At 45.3% G+C, this 18,626-nt stretch overlaps 1 protein-coding gene across 4 annotated transcripts in view; it reads left to right on the top strand.

Annotated features, from left to right (window-relative positions):
• The window catches only part of mybpc2a (myosin binding protein Ca), a 71,114-nt gene extending 52,995 nt beyond the window's left edge, over nt 1-18,119 (top strand). For all 4 annotated transcript variants that reach the window (XM_061223843.1, XM_061223844.1, XM_061223842.1 and 1 more), the window contains 16 exons: nt 3,410-3,575; nt 4,665-4,771; nt 5,161-5,190; nt 5,309-5,448; nt 6,893-7,052; nt 7,428-7,532; nt 8,718-8,906; nt 9,413-9,547; nt 10,421-10,588; nt 11,788-11,876; nt 12,818-13,013; nt 14,312-14,451; nt 14,941-15,100; nt 15,242-15,378; nt 17,015-17,201; nt 18,006-18,119. In XM_061223843.1, the coding sequence (XP_061079827.1) occupies nt 3,410-3,575; nt 4,665-4,771; nt 5,161-5,190; nt 5,309-5,448; nt 6,893-7,052; nt 7,428-7,532; nt 8,718-8,906; nt 9,413-9,547; nt 10,421-10,588; nt 11,788-11,876; nt 12,818-13,013; nt 14,312-14,451; nt 14,941-15,100; nt 15,242-15,378; nt 17,015-17,201; nt 18,006-18,028 (2,132 nt within the window). In that variant the 3' untranslated portion in view covers nt 18,029-18,119. The remainder of the gene's footprint in view (nt 1-3,409; nt 3,576-4,664; nt 4,772-5,160; nt 5,191-5,308; nt 5,449-6,892; nt 7,053-7,427; nt 7,533-8,717; nt 8,907-9,412; nt 9,548-10,420; nt 10,589-11,787; nt 11,877-12,817; nt 13,014-14,311; nt 14,452-14,940; nt 15,101-15,241; nt 15,379-17,014; nt 17,202-18,005) is intronic.
• Nucleotides 18,120-18,626: the final 507 nt, after the last annotated feature.

The following is an 18,626-nucleotide window of genomic DNA, read 5'->3' as shown; positions in this document are numbered from 1 at the left end:
GTCACAGTCTGCCTGAAATTAACGTCTTATTTACGAAGGCTACAGCTCATTGTGCGATCTGCGAATGAAAATGCCTATGGAAACGATTTTTTGAAACTTCTTGAAACTTGAAACACTTGTAATTGTCACGATGGTTGAGCACGTTATTTCCCACAGCGTCGCATGAGATATTGGTTAATTTTATAAATTATTTTATAAATAGTTTCTGTGACAAATACCCAGCCTTAATTATTGCTTGGCTGCAATCATTAATTCATATTTTTTTTACGAATAATCTGTTTGATGATTTGTTGGAGTTGAAGCAGTGTGATTTTTGTTGAAAAGATTATTTTAAATGATTTAAAGATTTGCAGCCTTTGTCTCTGTCTCGCTTGGGCCTCGGTTTACGGCTGCCATTTAGAGGCCAAAAAATCGACCCTCATTAATTGTGAGAATTTGAGTAAATTCAACGGAATACATAATCAGCCACACTTATTAGATCTCTGCCCTTTATTTGCACAATGCAGCCTTAAATGCATATGCGCAGAAGAGAAGAGCAGCTTGCCTAGCTCACAACTGCACTGTGTTTTCAGCCCTGTGTGCCTGTTTGATACATACAACATTTCCTGGGCAGAATGAGTCATATGTCCGCCTGAAAATCGCTGCGAAACGCTTAGTAAATCTGGCTCTATATGTTTGCGTTGGTTGCCAGTTCCATTCAAAATAGCACATTTTGAACCTCAATATCTCACCCATTTCAAAACCAGTCTCAATGCTATTTCCCTGGTTTACTACAATGGCAAAGGCCTCGCCAACTACCAATTGGGTATTGCTACGTTGCGCCATTTCTGTGTTATGGATACCATTATAAAATGTGCATAAATGAGCAATTGGGCCAAAGCAATTTAGAAAAACTGTAACTAGTTAACTTCAGCAAGTGGGCCGAATGGACTCTTTAATGTAAGGCAAGTTCTCAACCAAGGATTTTATTTTTAATGACTAGTTTGAAATTATTGTATACTTACAATGACCTATCAAGTATTCATTTAACCTCCCAGTGTAAAAACATAGGTAATTAATCACAAAAAACTATGTCTTAAGTGAAATGTTTGCATTTGCCTTAAGTGAAATGTTTGCATTTGCCTTAAGTGAAATGTTTGCATTTGCCTTAAGTGAAATGTTTGCATTTGCCTTAAGTGAAATGTTTGCATTTGCTGAAAGACGGGAAATTATATGAATCATCCCTTACTCTAATATCATCCTGCTCTCTATTAAGGTATCAGCGCAGACCTTTGACAACTGCTACAGCCCTGTAGTTTATTTTTAGTTTGTGCAGAACAAGATTCTCATTTATACTCAGATAGTTGCATAGCATTCTCTTGGAAGCATATAGATACAAAATGTATTGTATATATTACATATAACATTATAACATTTATTCCCACAGTAAGAATCAAATGATTTGTGGGTGACACTGTCATTGAGTGAATGTGAATGCACAGTAGTTTGCCTTGACTTTGTTTAATTGGTCAATTTCTTTTGGAAAAATATTCATAATGTATATGCCCATATACATACATACTGTAGGCTATACATCTGCTTCTACACTTTTATCCAGAATGACGTAAAGTAGGCCTATATAAATGAGATCATAGCAATATACCCTATATATACACTTTAATGTGGGATCTATCAATTAATCACACTAGTTAAAAAATGTTATGCTGCGTTTGTGGGCAAGCTATGTTGAAAGAGTGGTACAAGATATGTGGCCCCAAATAGGACACATGGGCATGTTGAAAATAAAGCATGCTTTAGAAAGTGCAAAGTAAGTATATTGCCTCTAACTCAAATATTGCAAAATTGCTAATACACTTTATAATGCACTACTCTACACATTTTTTACATAGAGTATACATTGTACATGGCTGTAGCATGTTGTCAGAGAGCTGTGCTGATACTTTGATGGAGAGTGCCCTTTTCTATGTATGCAGCGAAAAATATAGCGCCTTTATCCAAAGCACTGTACAATTGATGCTTCTCATTCACTCATTCATACACATATGCACACATTCACACACCGACAGCGATTGGCTGTCATGCAAGGCGTCGACCAGCTCGTCAGGAGCATTCGGGGGTCAGGTGTCTTGCTCAGGGACACTTCAACACAGCCCGGGCAGGGGGATCGAACCGGCTCCCTCCGACTGCCAGACGACTGCTCTTACTGCCTGAGCCATGTCACCCCATGGGCATCAACACTGTCAAAACATTACTATTGTCCAAAGCCTTCCCAGGGCTGGTTATTCAAGGCCAAGAGACCAGCGTCGAGACTACCTGTTGCCATGCATCTGGATAGAGCGCAGATTCTCACACATTCTATCTACACGTAAATTGGAGCAGCTTGTCGGCAGCTTTTCAAAGGTTACTGCAGCTTATTGTGTGGCGCAGCAGTAGTGGGACTCCAGGGCTTAAAGATGCCACACACACAGATAGCCACGAAGAGAACTATGGAGTCAGAAACCTAAATATTCTTTATCCCACACAAAACCTGTGTGGGGAAATTGAGGAGATGAACTAAAATGTAAATAATATATATTTTTAAATCCTGAAAGTGAGTAATCCTTTTCAAAGAATATGAATAGCGTTGTAACAAAAACAGCTGAAGGTGAAATGGAACAAGGACAAGAATGCAGAAGACTTCAGACAAATTAAAAGCATTAAACATGACTGAATGACAAATTAAAAGCATTAAAACATGACAGAATCTTGTTTGAGTTGAGAAAATGGTGAACAGGTGTGGCAGTCAATTAACAATGAGTTTTTTGAAGTGATTCAAAGGAAGACAAGTTCAGGCTGGGAATGATTTCATTGAACAGAGCAGAACAACTTTTACAGAGGAAATCTCATGTTCACGAAAGGTCTGCTATGACTCGGGTTTATCTGAAGATCTATGCTCTGAAGATCTAGAAGTTTATCTGAAGGCTTATCTGTTTGAGTCAAAAAGTGCATTATTGGTGTGACGATTTTATACTTATTATACTTAATCTCCATTAAATAATTTCATTTTTGAACATAGGCATCATCAAAAAAAGAAAACACTTGTATTTGACCCTTTCTGTACAGCCAGGCACGCTGGTGATATGTCTATATATTATAAAGCAATGACATGTCCTATTGACATTACTCTATAATGTGGTTTCATACAACCTATTCTTGTAATGTAGGACGATAAACCTGAACTGACCAAGTAAACTATATCATATCCAAGTTTTGACATTTTCTGTTGCTAATGCTAATTCTGCTTGGGTAAGAGAACAGTGAAAGAATAAAAAAAAACACCCTAGGTCTTAAAGGGTTACATCGAAAGAGAATGTAGAAACTTGAAGACGAGGCCTCCGATTTCACCTGTCTTCGCCCCTCCCTCCCTCAGACAAGCAGCTGGAGGTGCTCCAGAGCATCGCAGATCTCACCGTGAAGGCTGAGGAGCAGGCCATGTTCAAGTGTGAGGTCTCGGACGAAAAGGTGACAGGGAAGTGGTACAAAGATGGAGTGGAGGTCGTTGCCAGCGACCGCATCAAAATGAGCCACATTGGGAGGTAAGGAAACAAGGAACAGGCTCAAAAAGGGGCCTGGGCCTGTTAGAGAGAGGAGCTCCACAGAGCTCTGGGGCTGTTAGAGAGAGGAGCTCCACAGAGCTCTGGGGCTGTTAGAGAGAGGAGCTCCACAGAGCTCTGGGGCTGTCCGAGAGGAGCTCCATAGAGCTCTGGGGCTGTTAGAGAGAGGAGCTCCACAGAGCTCTGGGGCTGTTAGAGGAGCTCCACAGAGCCCTGGTCCTGTTAGAGAGAGGAGCTCCACAGAGCCCTGGGGCTGTTAGAGAGGAGCTCCACAGAGCCCTGGGGCTGTTAGAGAGAGGAGCTCCACAGAGCTCTGGGGCTGTTAGAGAGGAGCTCCACAGAGCCCTGGGGCTGTTAGAGAGGAGCTCCACAGAGCTCTGGGGCTGTTAGAGAGGAGCTCCACAGAGCCCTGGGGCTGTTAGAGAGAGGAGCTCCACAGAGCCCTGGGGCTGTTAGAGAGAGGAGCTCCACAGAGCCCTGGGGCTGTTAGAGAGGAGCTCCACAGAGCCCTGGGGCTGTTAGAGAGGAGCTCCACAGAGCCCTGGGGCTGTTAGAGAGAGGAGCTCCACAGAGCCCTGGGGCTGTTAGAGAGGAACTCCACAGAGCTCTGGGGCTGTTAGAGAGAGGAGCTCCACAGAGCTCTGGGGCTGTTAGAGAGAGGAGCTCCACAGAGCCCTGGGGCTGTTAGAGAGAGGAGCTCCACAGAGCTCTGGGCCTGTTAGAGAGGAGCTCCACAGAGCTCTGGGGCTGTTAGAGAGGAGCTCCACAGAGCTCTGGGGCTGTTAGAGAGAGGAGCTCCACAGAGCCCTGGGGCTGTTAGAGAGGAGCTCCACAGAGCCCTGGGGCTGTTAGAGAGGAGCTCCACAGAGCTTTGGGGCTGTTAGAGAGGAGCTCCACAGAGCTCTGGGGCTGTTAGAGAGGAGCTCCACAGAGCTCTGGGGCTGTTAGAGAGGAGCTCCACAGAGCTCTGGGGCTGTTAGAGAGGAGCTCCACAGAGCCCTGGGGCTGTTAGAGAGAGGAGCTCTAGTTCTGATAGGGAAGACTATCTCATTTTTTTCTCTTGCTTCTCAGGTTTCACAAGCTGACCATCAACAATGTGAAGCAGGCAGATGCGGGCGACTACACCTTCGTCCCAGACGGATATGCACTGTCACTGTCTGCCAAACTCAACTTCCTGGGTGAGAAATGCGTAGAGAATGCTGATGTCTTGTCATATTACAGTCCATGCACTGAACAATATTATGGAGCAACAAAAAAGAGGAGGATGTTGATACTGTGTTTATCAGCGATTTAATTTAACCTGTAAATACAGCAGTCCATGGTGTGGGTTTATACCAAATGTATTAAGATAATTTCAGAAGTGGGGGTTCCAAACATTGAGAAAATAATGTTGTTGTTTTTGGTACTTCAAACCACACAAACATTTTCTTATGGTTATCAGGACCAAAAATAAAACAATGAAAAATATGGAATCTTTAAAATAGTCTTTGAAATGCATTCATGGGGGGAATGAAAGTAAAGCACCACTGGTTTGTAAACTCTCTCTCTCTCTTTCTCTCTCTCTCAGAAATTAAGATTGAGTATGTGCCTCGTCAAGGTAAGTTTCTTTGTTGTGTTTCCCTAGAGAGATTTGTATAGCAAATTGTACCATTTTGTACGTCCTAATTATAGCCCACTTCACACCTAACCTCTCCCCCCTCCCTACGGGCCTTTAGAACCTCCCAAAATCTATCTGGACACCAGTGGTGTGGGCTCCCATAACACCATTACTGTTGTCGCTGGCAACAAGCTCCGCCTGGATGTGGAGGTGACTGGGGAGCCTGCCCCCACTGTGTGCTGGATGAGGGGAGATACGGTGAGAGGGCCCCGCCTTCAATACACTCGCTTACAATACACGATACCATGTCTGTGGGCGGCCTGTAGCGTAGCCGATAAGGTGCATGACTGGGACACACAAGGTCGGTGGTTCTAATCCCGGTGTAGCCACATTAAGATCCGCACAGCCGTTGGGCCCTTGAGCAAGGCCCTTAACCCTGCATTGCTCCATGAGAGGATTGTCTCCTGCTTAGTCTAATCAACTGTATGTCACTCTGGACAAGAGTGTCTGCCAAATGCCATTAATGTAATGTAATGTAATGTAAATGCTACGTTCCAGTGTTCACAAAATTATAGGTGGCTATTGACATCAATGCTTTCATTATTGATGTCAATCAACAATATTACTTGTTAAAAACATTTTTTTATTTTATTTGTCTAAATCTATTCAGCCCAATAGCTAACTATTTGGCTGTTCCCATTTCTTATGCAATCTACTGGTATTTTTCTTATTTCTTGGTCAAATATTTGCATATTAAGTTATCTTTCCTAGTGAGATTGTATGGTCTCTCATTTGAATGTTATGAGAAATGTCCTATATCAGCCAGTCAGCTAGCCAGCAAGCAGGGTATATGCTGCATCCAAAATCGCATATTATCTTAATATTTAGGATCTCAAAATAGTATTAGTATGTTCGAAACAGTAGCTGTATAAAAGAGTGTGCTAAAGCTACCCAGATGACACACTACATTTGGTGAAATATTAAAATATACAAACACTGGACTATTCTGGCATGAGTATCCCATTGCGCTAGGTCACACCCCAAGCAAACAGACAGAAATAACCACACATTACAACAGTGGTATGCAGAATAGCATCTCTGAACACAACACACCGTTTGGTGGTGTGGGCAAGCAAAGAGGGGGATTTCACTGCTGTAGCAGCCCTCTGCCTGCCCTCTGTAGGACTAGGATGTACCAGCTGTACTTCAGTTCACACGTAGCCTAGTTAGCTATAACTTTAAATCCTACTAATACTCTTGATTTATGCATTACGAGCTAACTTAGAAGCGGTGACACCATGGAAATAAGCAAACAACGTAGCTAGCTAACAGTCGTATAGCCTACCTCTACACTCAGCAGTGTAATCACACAGTCGCTCACTAACGGTAAAACATATCTTCTGCACACAGCATCATTTTTGGTAACACCACGGCATTTTGCAACTCGGAAATCAATTAGAGGTTTTACGTAAGATTGGGTACCCCTGGATGAAAGCATCCAGAACTTTGTCAAGCCTGTTCATCAGTGCAACAATGGTGTCTGCCCTTCTGACCTGGCTTTTAGGATTTCTGGATTTATCTTCGATTAATTTCCCCCTACCTCCCTCCAATTCTACTGACAGGCCCTTAACCCGATGTAACTGAATCTAGAAAACGTGAGAGATGTGTTGACACGGTGCGTTACACTTTCATCTCACGCCAGCAAGTCACGGAGGCGGAGGGCCGGATCCGAGTGGAGACCAGGAAGACTCTGAGCAGCTTTGTGATTGAGGGTGCGGAGAGGTCCGATGAAGGGTTCTACAGCATCACCGTGACCAACCCGGTTGGAGAGGACAAAGCCAAGCTCTACATCAGGATTGTGGGTGGGTACCAGGGAGGGGTGCGCTGTCTTGAGGTCTCGAGACCTCTCAAAAATGCACAGAGGTCAGTTTATAGTTAAATAGCGATGTATGATTGGCTGATGGATATCACGATACAGTTAGCAAACATTTCATTATCCCTCTACGCTGTCGCTCATAAACGATATAAATGAAAAGAACACATCCTGGAGTCATTTGCGAGCTGAGGACATTGTTTAGGACTCGCTTAGTTTACGCAAAATAGGCAGTGTGCTTGAAAAAGATCCTGTTGAGTCAAATGAAAAAGAAAGTCAATTCTATTCTTTGTCGTTCTGATGGGAAAAAAAATCTACCAAGTTGTTTCTGTCGGCACCATCTAACCCTCGCTGCCCCCCACAGATGTGCCTGACCCTCCCGAGGGGGTGAAATGCACAGCAGTGGGAGAAGACCATGCCACCATTGTCTGGGAGGTGCCCAAGTTTGATGGCGGAGCGCCACTTAAAGGTACGCCTCTCATTTCTCTCTTCACACGGTCTGAGCTCAGCAGAATAATCTTGGAATCACCTGGACCTGAAGTGAGGAGACGTGGGCCCCGTTATGGGTGGATCATGTACTGTTCATAACTGTTCATCAGATATAATTACAATAATATTTCCCCTCCTTGTAAAAAAAGACCAACTCAATTTAGTGAGTCACTGATAACACACTGTCATTCCCCCTCTTGTCATATGGAAATAGTGCACTGAGGTAAGAGGAAAGCTGTCTCTGTTCTGTTCCTTTTGCTAAGCTGTGTCTGTCCTGTTTTTCATGCTAAGCCGTGTCTGTTCTGTTCTTCATGCTAAACTGTGTCTGTTCTTCATGCTAATCTATGTCTGTTCTGTTCCTCATGCTGAGCCGTGTCGGTTCTGTTCCTCATGCTGAGCTGTGTCTCTGTTCTGTTCCTCATGCTGAGCTGTGTCTGTTCTGTTCCTCATGCTGAGCTGTGTCTGTTCTGTTCCTCATGCTGAGCTGTGTCTGTTCTGTTCCTCATGCTGAGCTGTGTCTGTTCTGTTCCTCATGCTGAGCTGTGTCTGTTCTGTTCCTCATGCTGAGCTGTGTCTGTTCTGTTCCTCATGCTGAGCTGTGTCTGTTCTGTTCCTCATGCTGAGCTGTGTCTGTTCTGTTCCTCATGCTGAGCTGTGTCTGTTCTGTTCCTCATGCTGAGCTGTGTCTGTTCTGTTCCTCATGCTGAGCTGTGTCTGTTCTGTTCCTCATGCTGAGCTGTGTCGGTTCTGTTCCTCATGCTGAGCTGTGTCTGTTCCTCATGCTGAGCTGTGTCGGTTCTGATCCTCATGCTGAGCTGTGTCTGTTCTGTTCCTCATGCTGAGCTGTGTCTGTTCTGTTCCTCATGCTGAGCTGTGTCTGTTCTGTTCCTCATGCTGAGCTGTGTCTGTTCCTCATGCTGAGCTGTGTCGGTTCTGATCCTCATGCTGAGCTGTGTCTGTTCTGTTCCTCATGCTGAGCTGTGTCTCTGTTCTGTTCCTCATGCTGAGCTGTGTCTGTTCTGTTCCTCATGCTGAGCTGTGTCTGTTCTGTTCCTCATGCTGAGCTGTGTCTGTTCTGTTCCTCATGCTGAGCTGTGTCGGTTCGGTTCCTCATGCTGAGCCGTGTCTGTTCCTCATGCTGAGCTGTGTCGGTTCTGTTCCCTAGGCTATCTCATGGAGAGGAAGAAGAAGGGCTCCACCCGATGGACGAAGCTGAACTTTGACATCTACGAGACAACAACATATGAAACCAAGAAGATGATTGAGGGCGTGCTTTACGAGATGAGGGTGTTTGCTGTCAACGGGATTGGCATGTCCCCGCCCAGCGCCACCTCCAAACCCTTCATGCCTATTGGTGGGTGCTGTCATTCCTCAGTCGTCTCACTCAAGGGTTTTAATGCACAATGCGGGGGTGAAAAACTACCCAACAGGAAGCGGAGTGTGTTAGAAGCCTTTAACGACCACCTCGGAGTGGATTATTCTACTTATACCCTGGTCTTTAAGCAAAGATTTAAAAAATATAATATAATTCTCCCTCAAAAGAAAACTTTTCTGCTGGCACTAATTCCTTGAAGCCATTATGGAGGCTACTGTTTCAGCATGTTTTACGTACATTGGTTAGCTCAAAATAAAGAAGCTAGTTATCAAGCTATGATTGTTGTCTGAATATTTAACGTTCACTAAACCAGCTCATGACCAGCTTGACCAGCTCAATTTTCACGGGGTTTTACAGCGTCTGAGACTACCTGAGAAACGCTGAACGATTATACAAATTTAATCAAGGCCTACTAGCCGATCACAGTTGAGTATTCACGCGGACCTTGGTATAACCTGTGCTAACACATCTCCCCCGAATCACAGCCCCCACCAGCGAGCCTACCCGTCTCCAGGTGGATGATGTCTCAGACACGACCTGTTCCCTGAAGTGGCTTCCCCCAGACAGAGTCGGAGCGGGGGGCATTGACGGCTACATCATTGAGTACTGCATAGAAGGAGGTATGTCTTGATACACTTACCTTTACTATGCTAGATGGGAAATGGGTTTGCAGGCAGGTCAAGAAGACTCACGGTACGCTTTACACAACCCCCATTGATACCTACATACATGCAAACATACATTCAGTACTGTTACCACCTCTGCTTTTGGGTTTGCGTTTGCTCATCTTTGCTGTGTGCATGATTATCTTCGATTTCCCTCTGGTTTGCCCCAGATTGGCCATTTCTGTCTCCGGTGCCTGCTTGAAAAAGCTGCCATTTGGCATTGACCAGTGGAGACTGACCATATTTTTGTTTGACTCTCGATTCTCACCGAGCCCCTGATTGGATATTGTGTTTTTCACAATTGACCCATTTTATTCGACTCTGATTCTTGCCCTTTGATGCGATTGCCCCAGTGTATTCTCGTGTTTGACACTGATTACTATAGTGACTCCGGTTAGTTTGTGTTCCCAGCAGGATTACAAATCTTTCCATTGGGACACTATTTTGCTTTGCTATTTTTCTTTTACTATTTCTGAAGGTGACTCTGGGCAGACATCTAAATCTCCATTGGGGGTTTGGTATTCAGACTGTGGCTTGCAGCCTGCAGATTAAGAGTTACAGAGTCTTCAAAGCCACTTCGTAACCGGTAAACCTTCAGACCAGCCGGGGGGGTAGTTTTTTTTTTAGGTTAATCATTTCAGTACAGGGGTCAAATATCCTGAACCAAACACTCGCCCCCCTTCACCAAACACCTCTTCACCATCCTCTTCTCTGCTCTCTAACTACTCTCCATCTTTGCCCTCACATCTTCTCTCCTCCACCCTCCATCCCCATCCTTCCACCCCCGACTCTTCTCCTCTTCCTGCCCCGCTCCCCCTCCTCTTTCAGGGACGGAATGGATCAGAGGCACTAAAGACCCCGTGGAGAAGATCCACCATACGGTGAGAGGCCTCCCCACCGGGGAGAAGCTCCTGTTCAGAGTGATGACTGTCAACATCGCCGGCATGAGTGCCCCCGCCTACACCACCCAGAGCGTCACCATCCGCGAGATCATGGGTGAGCGCAGGATCACGCCACCATCACGCCACCATCACGGCACCATCACGCCACGTCACGCCACCATCACCCCACCATCACGCCACCATCACCCCACCATCACGCCACGTCACGCCACCATCACGCCACCATCACGCCACCATCACGCCACCATCACGGCACCATCACGCCACGTCACGCCACCATCACGCCACCATCACGCCACCATCACCCCACCATCACGCCACCATCACGCCACGTCACGCCACCATCACGCCACCATCACGCCACCATCACCCCACCATCACGCCACCATCACGCCACGTCACACCCCGCCACGTCGCACCTCAATCTAGGTTTTGGGTTACCTTCCCAGCTCCCAGTTCGACATGGTTTAGCTGGTTGACCAGTTCAGACTAACTCTCAGCTCGACATGGTTTGACCAGCGCAATCGGTGTTGAAACAGCTGGTTGTCTAGCTACCAGCTCAGACAAGCTACCAGCACTAGCTAGTTGGCCAGCTCATACCCAGCTAGAACAGTTTTATGACCAGCTCATTCCCAGCTAGACCAGCTTATGACCAGCTTGATTTTGCAGCAGGGTGAACTGGCGTCAACAAGATGTGAATTTGATGGTTAGGGATGGAGAAATGAGGATGCTTCGGCAAACAGGGTCGGCTGGGTGTTACTCTGTTTGAAAGAATCCCTCTAACATTTCCAGGTTTTTTATAAGCCATAAGGAAAGTAGTTCCCAGGCATCCAGAGCAGGCTGTAAACCCCCTAGAACACTTGATACAAGATGGAGGCTTCCTCAGCATCTTAGAAACTGCTGTCTTTCATCTCCGAAGTGAGTTGGTGAACTGCTGTGGAGGACCCAACATGAACTCACAAAATGTTTTTTTCATATTTAAAGTTAGAAGCCCTATTGAAGAGAAAATGTGTCCTTTTTCCTCCTTGGTGGTTTTCATTTCTTAGGTAAATGTTCAGGGTTGAACTGCAACCCCGGGTGTGGGCTCTTCGACAGCCTACTTGTTTTGTGTGTTATCTTTAGCCATTTAGCCATATTTAATACTCACAGCCCCCCCCAGGGCCACATGAAAAGGTCCCACGTTAGACCCACCACCCCAGGCCGCCCCAGGTTTCAAATATATTTCTCTAACTGTCATTTCTAGAAGTTTCCAGACATAAATGGATTACCGTTCTCTCCCCCTCTTTCCCTCAGAGCATCCCAAGATCCGCCTCCCTCGCCACCTGAGAACCAAGTACATCAGGAGAGTCGGTGAGAAGGTCAACCTGGTCATTCCTTTCCAGGTGTGTGGCTGTCCTGTGTCCTGTGTGAGCACGTAGTTGGTTTGTTCATTTGGATGTGTTCTGAGGGAAGCATTAGACGTGATTAGTTCTATCAGACGCCCAATCCTCAAAGCGAGGAGGTGGGATCCTTTGCCGTAGGAAGTGCGAGTCGGATCTCCCATTGAGACCCATATTACGACCCACGGTTCCCTTTCATTAGACAAAAGACATCACTGAATTGACCAAAATTGCATTTGCCCAAACCCTCTGGACTCTATCATATGTAGAAATATATATATTTTAAAAGCCTCAAACCCAGGTCTCCTGCATCAGAGACCATGACACACACCACCTCACTAAATCTGCAGGAAATCACAGCTACCATTTTGGAACACGAGACTGTCATGTTGAATACTGACTCCGCCTCCTCGGTTTTTTAATTGGGCGCCTGATAGATCCAATCCCATCTAATGCTGCCCTCAGAACACATACCAATAAATATACACTCAGTGAGCAAAGACTGCTGTGCGTGAAAATCCCAGGAGATCAGCAGTTTTGAGATACTCAAACCACCCTGTCTGGCACCAGCAATCATTCCATGGTCAAAGTCACTTAGATCACGTTCCTTCCCAATTCTGATATTTGGTCTGAAAAACAGCTGTATCTCTTGATAAAAGTCTGCATGCTTTTATGAAGTGGTTGCTGCCACATGATTGGCTGATTAAATATTTGCATTAAAAAGGTGGTGTACAGGTCTACCTAATAAATTGCTCACTGAGTGTATGTGTCCTGTGTGCCATCTCCCTCACACATTATTGTTACATTTTATTTAATACAAAACAGTGTGTGTCAAGATTATACAACCAGTAAGCAAACAGGTCAGGGCGCCCTGACCTGTCCTGCCTCGCATCTGCATGTGACGTCAAACCTTTCTCTCCCGTCTTTCTCTTCCTGTCTGTCAGGGGAAGCCCCGCCCCGTGGTGAAGTGGTTCAAGGACGATAAGCCCATCGACGAGAAGAAGGTGATGTTGCGCACCACCGACGTGGACACCATGATCTTCATTCGCTCGGCCGAGAGAGAGCACACCGGCATCTACACTCTGACCGTGCAGATCGAGAACATGGAGGACAAGGCCAACATTCACATCCAGGTCGTGGGTCAGTATCCCCTATCCGTTTCAGTCTCCATCACTGCATCACGGCACTGCAGTATCCCCTATCCGTTTCAGTCTCCATCACTGCATCACTGCACTGCAGTATCCCCTATCCGTTTCAGTCTCCATCACTGCATCACTGCACTGCACTGCACTGCACTGCCTGGGGTCAGGGGTGCAGACCCCCATTATTGGATGGCTGGTTTTATTCCAACCGATTATCCTGGCTTCATTTTTAAATAGCTATGTCCATCGGTCAAATACGTAATTGTTTTGGATTAAAATACCCTTTTCTACGCTTTACTGAGTTTGTCTGGTGTATTGGAACCTATAGAGCACTATAGTGCAAACCCTGCCGTCTGTTCCTCTTGGCTGGCTCAATTGCACCAGGCAAGCTCAATCGAGCACAGAAAAGAACTTGAATCCAGACCTTTGGCCCAGGTCTGGTGCTGGTTCTGTCTAGTCTCACTTCAGTCTGCTGGACCACAGCTGCAACCCATGACTTTACGCATATCATCAGATCACATGACCGGACCGATCTCTGCAATTAAGAAGCTGGTTTGCTGGTCTGTACCCTGACTCAATGCCCCTCTGGTCGGTTAAACCATCACATATCCTGCATCGCAGTAATAGTGCATCTTGTCATCATGTATGTCCATTGTTCCCTTTTAAATTAGTATTCTAAGGTGCAAATATGACCTTCCAACCAAAATGGCTGCTGTCGTATCACCCAGGTGGGGCTGCACACATTGGTATCTACAGTGGCTTTAGAAAGTATTCAGACCCCTTCACATTTGCATACTTTATAGTATTGTTTTTTTCATTTATTTATTTATTTTAGATGTTTAATAAATTTGCTAAAAAAAATTAAAAAACATGTTTTGTCATTATGGGTTATTGAGTGCAGAATGATGGGCAAAACACAATAAATTGTGCAAAAACTGAAGGGGTTTGAATACTTTCTGAAGCCACTGTATCTGAGAACGGACACTGACTGTAGCCCTTTAGACTAAGCAGGGGACAGTCCTCCTGGAGCAATGTGGGGTTAAGGGCTGTGAGACAGTGTACAGACGTAGGACAGTCTCCCTCTCTCAAATTCAAATTTATTTTTTGGCATGACAATATTAGCATTTCTGCTGCCAAATCATGGTCAGAAACAAATCCCTCCCTCTTTCTATGATAGAGAAGCCAGGTCCACCCATCGGGGTGACTGTGTCTGATGTCTGGGGCTTTAACGCAACCCCCCTCTCCCTCTCCTTCTCCCTCTCTCCCTCTTTCTCTCTTTCTCTCTCTCTCTCACAGAGAAGCCAGGTCCACCCATCGGGGTGACCGTGTCTGATGTCTGGGGCTTTAACGCAGCCCTGGAATGGTCTCCGCCCAAGGACAACGGCAACACCGACATCATTGGCTACACTGTGCAGAAGGCGGACAAGAAGACCAACGTGAGTACGGTGGAGAAATGGCGCGTGCCGCGGGAGGGTTTGTGTGCGATGCGCGCGTGTTCGGATGCACGTTGAGCTACTCCGGTGTTACCCCCTGCCCCCCCGGACCCCAGAGACTCACAGCTACACTGCCCTTTGGGGACCAGCTCAGCAGGTGGGAGGGGTCTGAGGCACGTCAAGACGAACGTTTGCCACCTCGAACGCGTGTCAGCACTGATTACGAAATGTGCTGATTGGCAGAGAAACAGGTTGACTTTATTTGTGACTAAGTTCTGTGAAATGGCGTTGAGAGTAATACGCAGAATGAGTGTGTGTGCTTTTCCTTCCTACCCATAGCTGTGACCTCTGAACAGGAATAAACTGTTAACTAAGCTTAATCTGTGTCTGTGGAATGTGTTATATGGAGGTATTTAGCATCTAGGGCTAGCATCACGAATGCATGCGGTCTGAGTCTGTGCCCCTGCTGTGTGCCCCCCCCCCCCCCTGCAGGAATGGTTCACCGTGTATGAGCACAACAGGAGGCCTCACTGCACCGTGTCTGACCTGGTCATGGGGAACGAGTACATGTTCCGCGTGTTCAGCGAGAACATCTGCGGCCTCAGCGAATCAGTGGGCTTCAGCAAGAACACAGCCGTCATCGCCAAGACAGGTACGCCCGGGACACCGCTCCTACAGCCCTGCGACACGGCCGCTCGTTTCTGCGGTTAAACTCAGCGGAGTGTCTCTCAGCCAATCCCCTCTCTTGCTGAAGCTCGTCGATGTGTCTCTCACCCAATCATCTCTCTTCCAGGCCTGGTGCATAAAGAGGCTCCCTTCAAGGAAAAGGACATGAACCACTCCCCCAAGTTCACACAGCCCCTGGTGGACAGGGCTGTGGTTGCAGGCTACTCCACTGCCATCAGCTGCTCTGTGCGCGGCTCTCCCAAGGTGCGTCATTAAACATTGTAAAGCAAATATTATGTGTAGAAATACACTAAAACATGAATTTAAAGTCATCAGAATAAAGACAATGTCTAACTGTGGTGATAACAACTACAATATCAATAATAATAATAATCATAATAATCATAATAATGATAATAATATCATCATGATGCAGAAACATATTAATAAATGAATAATGCATTAGTTTATTTCTTTATTTTTTTGGATAAACACTGATCTGTTGGCAGGCAGAGATGCTCTTGGAGCTGTTGGTCTTTGTCTCGTAGGATTTGTAGTTCCTTCTCTTTTGTGAGCGAATATAAGTATTTTTGAATTAGTCTTTTATATTGTTTCCTCTTTTGCTTGGGAATAGAGGTCTTTTATAAATAGAAATTTTTTTTTTCAGAATATTTTCCACAATGTAGGAGAAACTACATCTCTGTTTCAAACCCACCTGTCAACTGTTTGCACTAATATATTTTGGTAACCATGTATTCCAGTGTCTGCCCTTTTCAATTGCCAGTGTGTGGTCACCTGCTCTGAACCTGGTCAGAATCTGTCTCTGCTTTGTGTCTCTGCCAGAGAAGAGATCCTCTGCTAATGTGACTCTCTTTCTGTGGCCCAATAGCAATAGCTTAATTACCAGCTGACTGAGGGGACTCTTGTCATGACTGACCTCTTGGGCTTTCCCTGCTTTAAAGTGCAATTTGTCCTGAGGGCTTGAATTGAGGTGCAGCCAGAATTGTAATGCTCTTTTCAGGATATAAATATAATTCTGCCCTGCGTGTATTATTTTGTGTTTTCTTTATTTGGCACTTGTAGAATGTTTCTACAAAATTCGACAGGCAGGGCCTCTATTGGATGCTTTTCCCTTTTAGGATTGCTGCTGGCCAGGTAGACTTCATACCTTATGTCCATACAGCGCAATGGGCTGGATCATTTCTTAACCGTACTTTAATTGTAATAACAATTTTTTTGAAGTTTTCTTTTTAGAGCAACTGTACGGTGCTCTACAAGCATTCACTGCCATTCTGCAGCTCTGTAATTTTCAGACCAAGGCAGGTGTAATTTAGGGTGTCTTCTAGGGTGTGTTCTGGTTTTTTTTGGAAGATCATCACTTTTGTTTTGTTTTTAGGTTCACTGTCAGTGGTCAGTTCTGACAGAAGTCCTCCAGCAGAGCTAGATTCTGCTGTAACCCTTCTTTAGTGGGTGACAGCAGAACCAGGTCATCTGCGTAGAGTAAGAATTGTACTGTAGTTCTGTGTCATGTAGAAGAAGGCCTGGGGCTGTGGACTGTTCCACGTGAGCTGCTAGCTCATTACTGTAAACATTGAACAGTGCTGGACTCAGACTGCCGCCCCGCCTCACTCCCCATATAACTGTGAATTACCTGTCAGGGCTGCTTTTTTGGAACATTTTAGGGACTGAAACTTTTTTGACAAGTTCTTTGTGGGAGATTGATTTATGAAGTGGATTTTGGTTATCCTTTCTGGTTGATTCCAATTTATTTAGGCTTTCTTTACTGACCGTATTGTGTGACTTGTGACTGATATCACAGCATAGATTTTCAAAGTATTGTTTCCAAATAGGTCCATCACTAATATCTCCCTCTCCGTTTCCCTCCCCCCCACTCTCTCAGCCGAAGATCGTTTGGATGAAGAATAAGATGATTATTGGTGAGGACCCCAAGTACCTCATGAAGAACAACCAAGGGGTGCTGACCCTTAACATCCGCAAGGCCAGCCTGTTCGATGGCGGGAAGTACACCTGCAGGGCCATTAACGACCTGGGCCAGGACGAGGTGGAGTGCAAGCTGGAGGTCCGAGGTACGGCACCATCTCATATGTAACACGGGCTAATGTATGTATTTCATATGTAATGTGGGCTGCCTGTATGCATCTCATATGTAACACGGGCTAATGTATGTATTTCATATGTAATGTGGGCTGCCTGTATGCATCTCATATGTAACACGGGCTAATGTATGTATTTCATATGTAATGTGGGCTGCCTGTATGCATCTCGTATGTAACATGGGCTAATGTATGTATTTCATATGTAATGTGGGCTGCCTGTATGCATCTTGTATGTAACATGGGCTAATGTATGTATTTCATATGTAATGTGGGCTGCCTGTGTGTATTTAATATGTAATATGGGATGCATTTATGTATTTCATATGTACTGTGATATGGCCTGCAGGTACAGTGTATCACATGTAATATGGCCTGTATGTATTTCATATGTACATATGGTGCACACTAACACACACAAGAAATCTAACCCCCAATTGCTCTTGATAAGCTCAGTGATGCCTTGAATGGCAGAGAAGCGCTTTGGATAATGCAGTCCGTTTACACATTGCTTGCTTTTGCTTTCGCTGCGCCTGTTTGGTTGTGCCACGTGCACACAGAAGGTGCCGTGAGTAAAAGCCCGCCCCCGCGGCGTGGACGTGTAGCAGGGTTCAGCAGGGCTCAGGCTGCGGTCGGGAGGCAGGTGGGTCGCAGTGGAGCTCATTCGTCTTCGGCTGCACCGTGGAGCAGGGGCTGCAGGCTGCGCTGAGTAATCACACAGTGGGATTCTCTCTCTCCCTTTTCTTTAACAAGTACCCCCTCTCTTTCTCCACACAGTCCACACAGGAGAGAAGAAATAGGAGAAGAAGTGAGGACAAAACTAAAGAAATATAAGCAAGAAAATCAGTTCATGTTTGGCTTGATAAAAATAAAATGTATTTGAAGTCTTAAGTTGTCTTTCCACTTATTTCCTATTATTGTCTTCCAGTGAATTGATATATGTTCTATATGTTAGTTATCCTCCATGTTGGCTCTTTGTTATCCTCCATGTTGGCTCTTAGCCTCTGCACTTCATGCTTCCTGAGAAATCTGTTTCCAAAATGAAGCCACCTCATACCCATAATCCCTTTGGACATTGAAACAGTAACACCAATGTATATTTGAATATGACACTAGCACTGAAGACAGTAGCATCTTGTGTGTTGAGACTTAAAATACTTAACAGCATGACACTGTTGGTTGTCATAGCTCACAACACAACTCGTTTTGTCCAGAGAAATCCACAAGGCTAAATCATTCTGTCGATGCACACATGGATGAGGAGACAAGACAATGCAAAAACAAGGAACAGAGAAATCACAACTTTTTAGGTTGCCATTGAAATCTGCAGTTACTTTTATTTAAGTGATCATTCAGTAGGTGCTTAAATATATGCAAACAAGTAAATAATTAAATAAT

The sequence above is a fragment of the Conger conger genome, chromosome 16 (assembly GCF_963514075.1).
Source record: "Conger conger chromosome 16, fConCon1.1, whole genome shotgun sequence".
NCBI lineage: Eukaryota > Metazoa > Chordata > Actinopteri > Anguilliformes > Congridae > Conger > Conger conger.
Note: the sequence above shows the minus strand (reverse complement) of the source record. Positions and strands in the feature narration are given on the sequence as shown.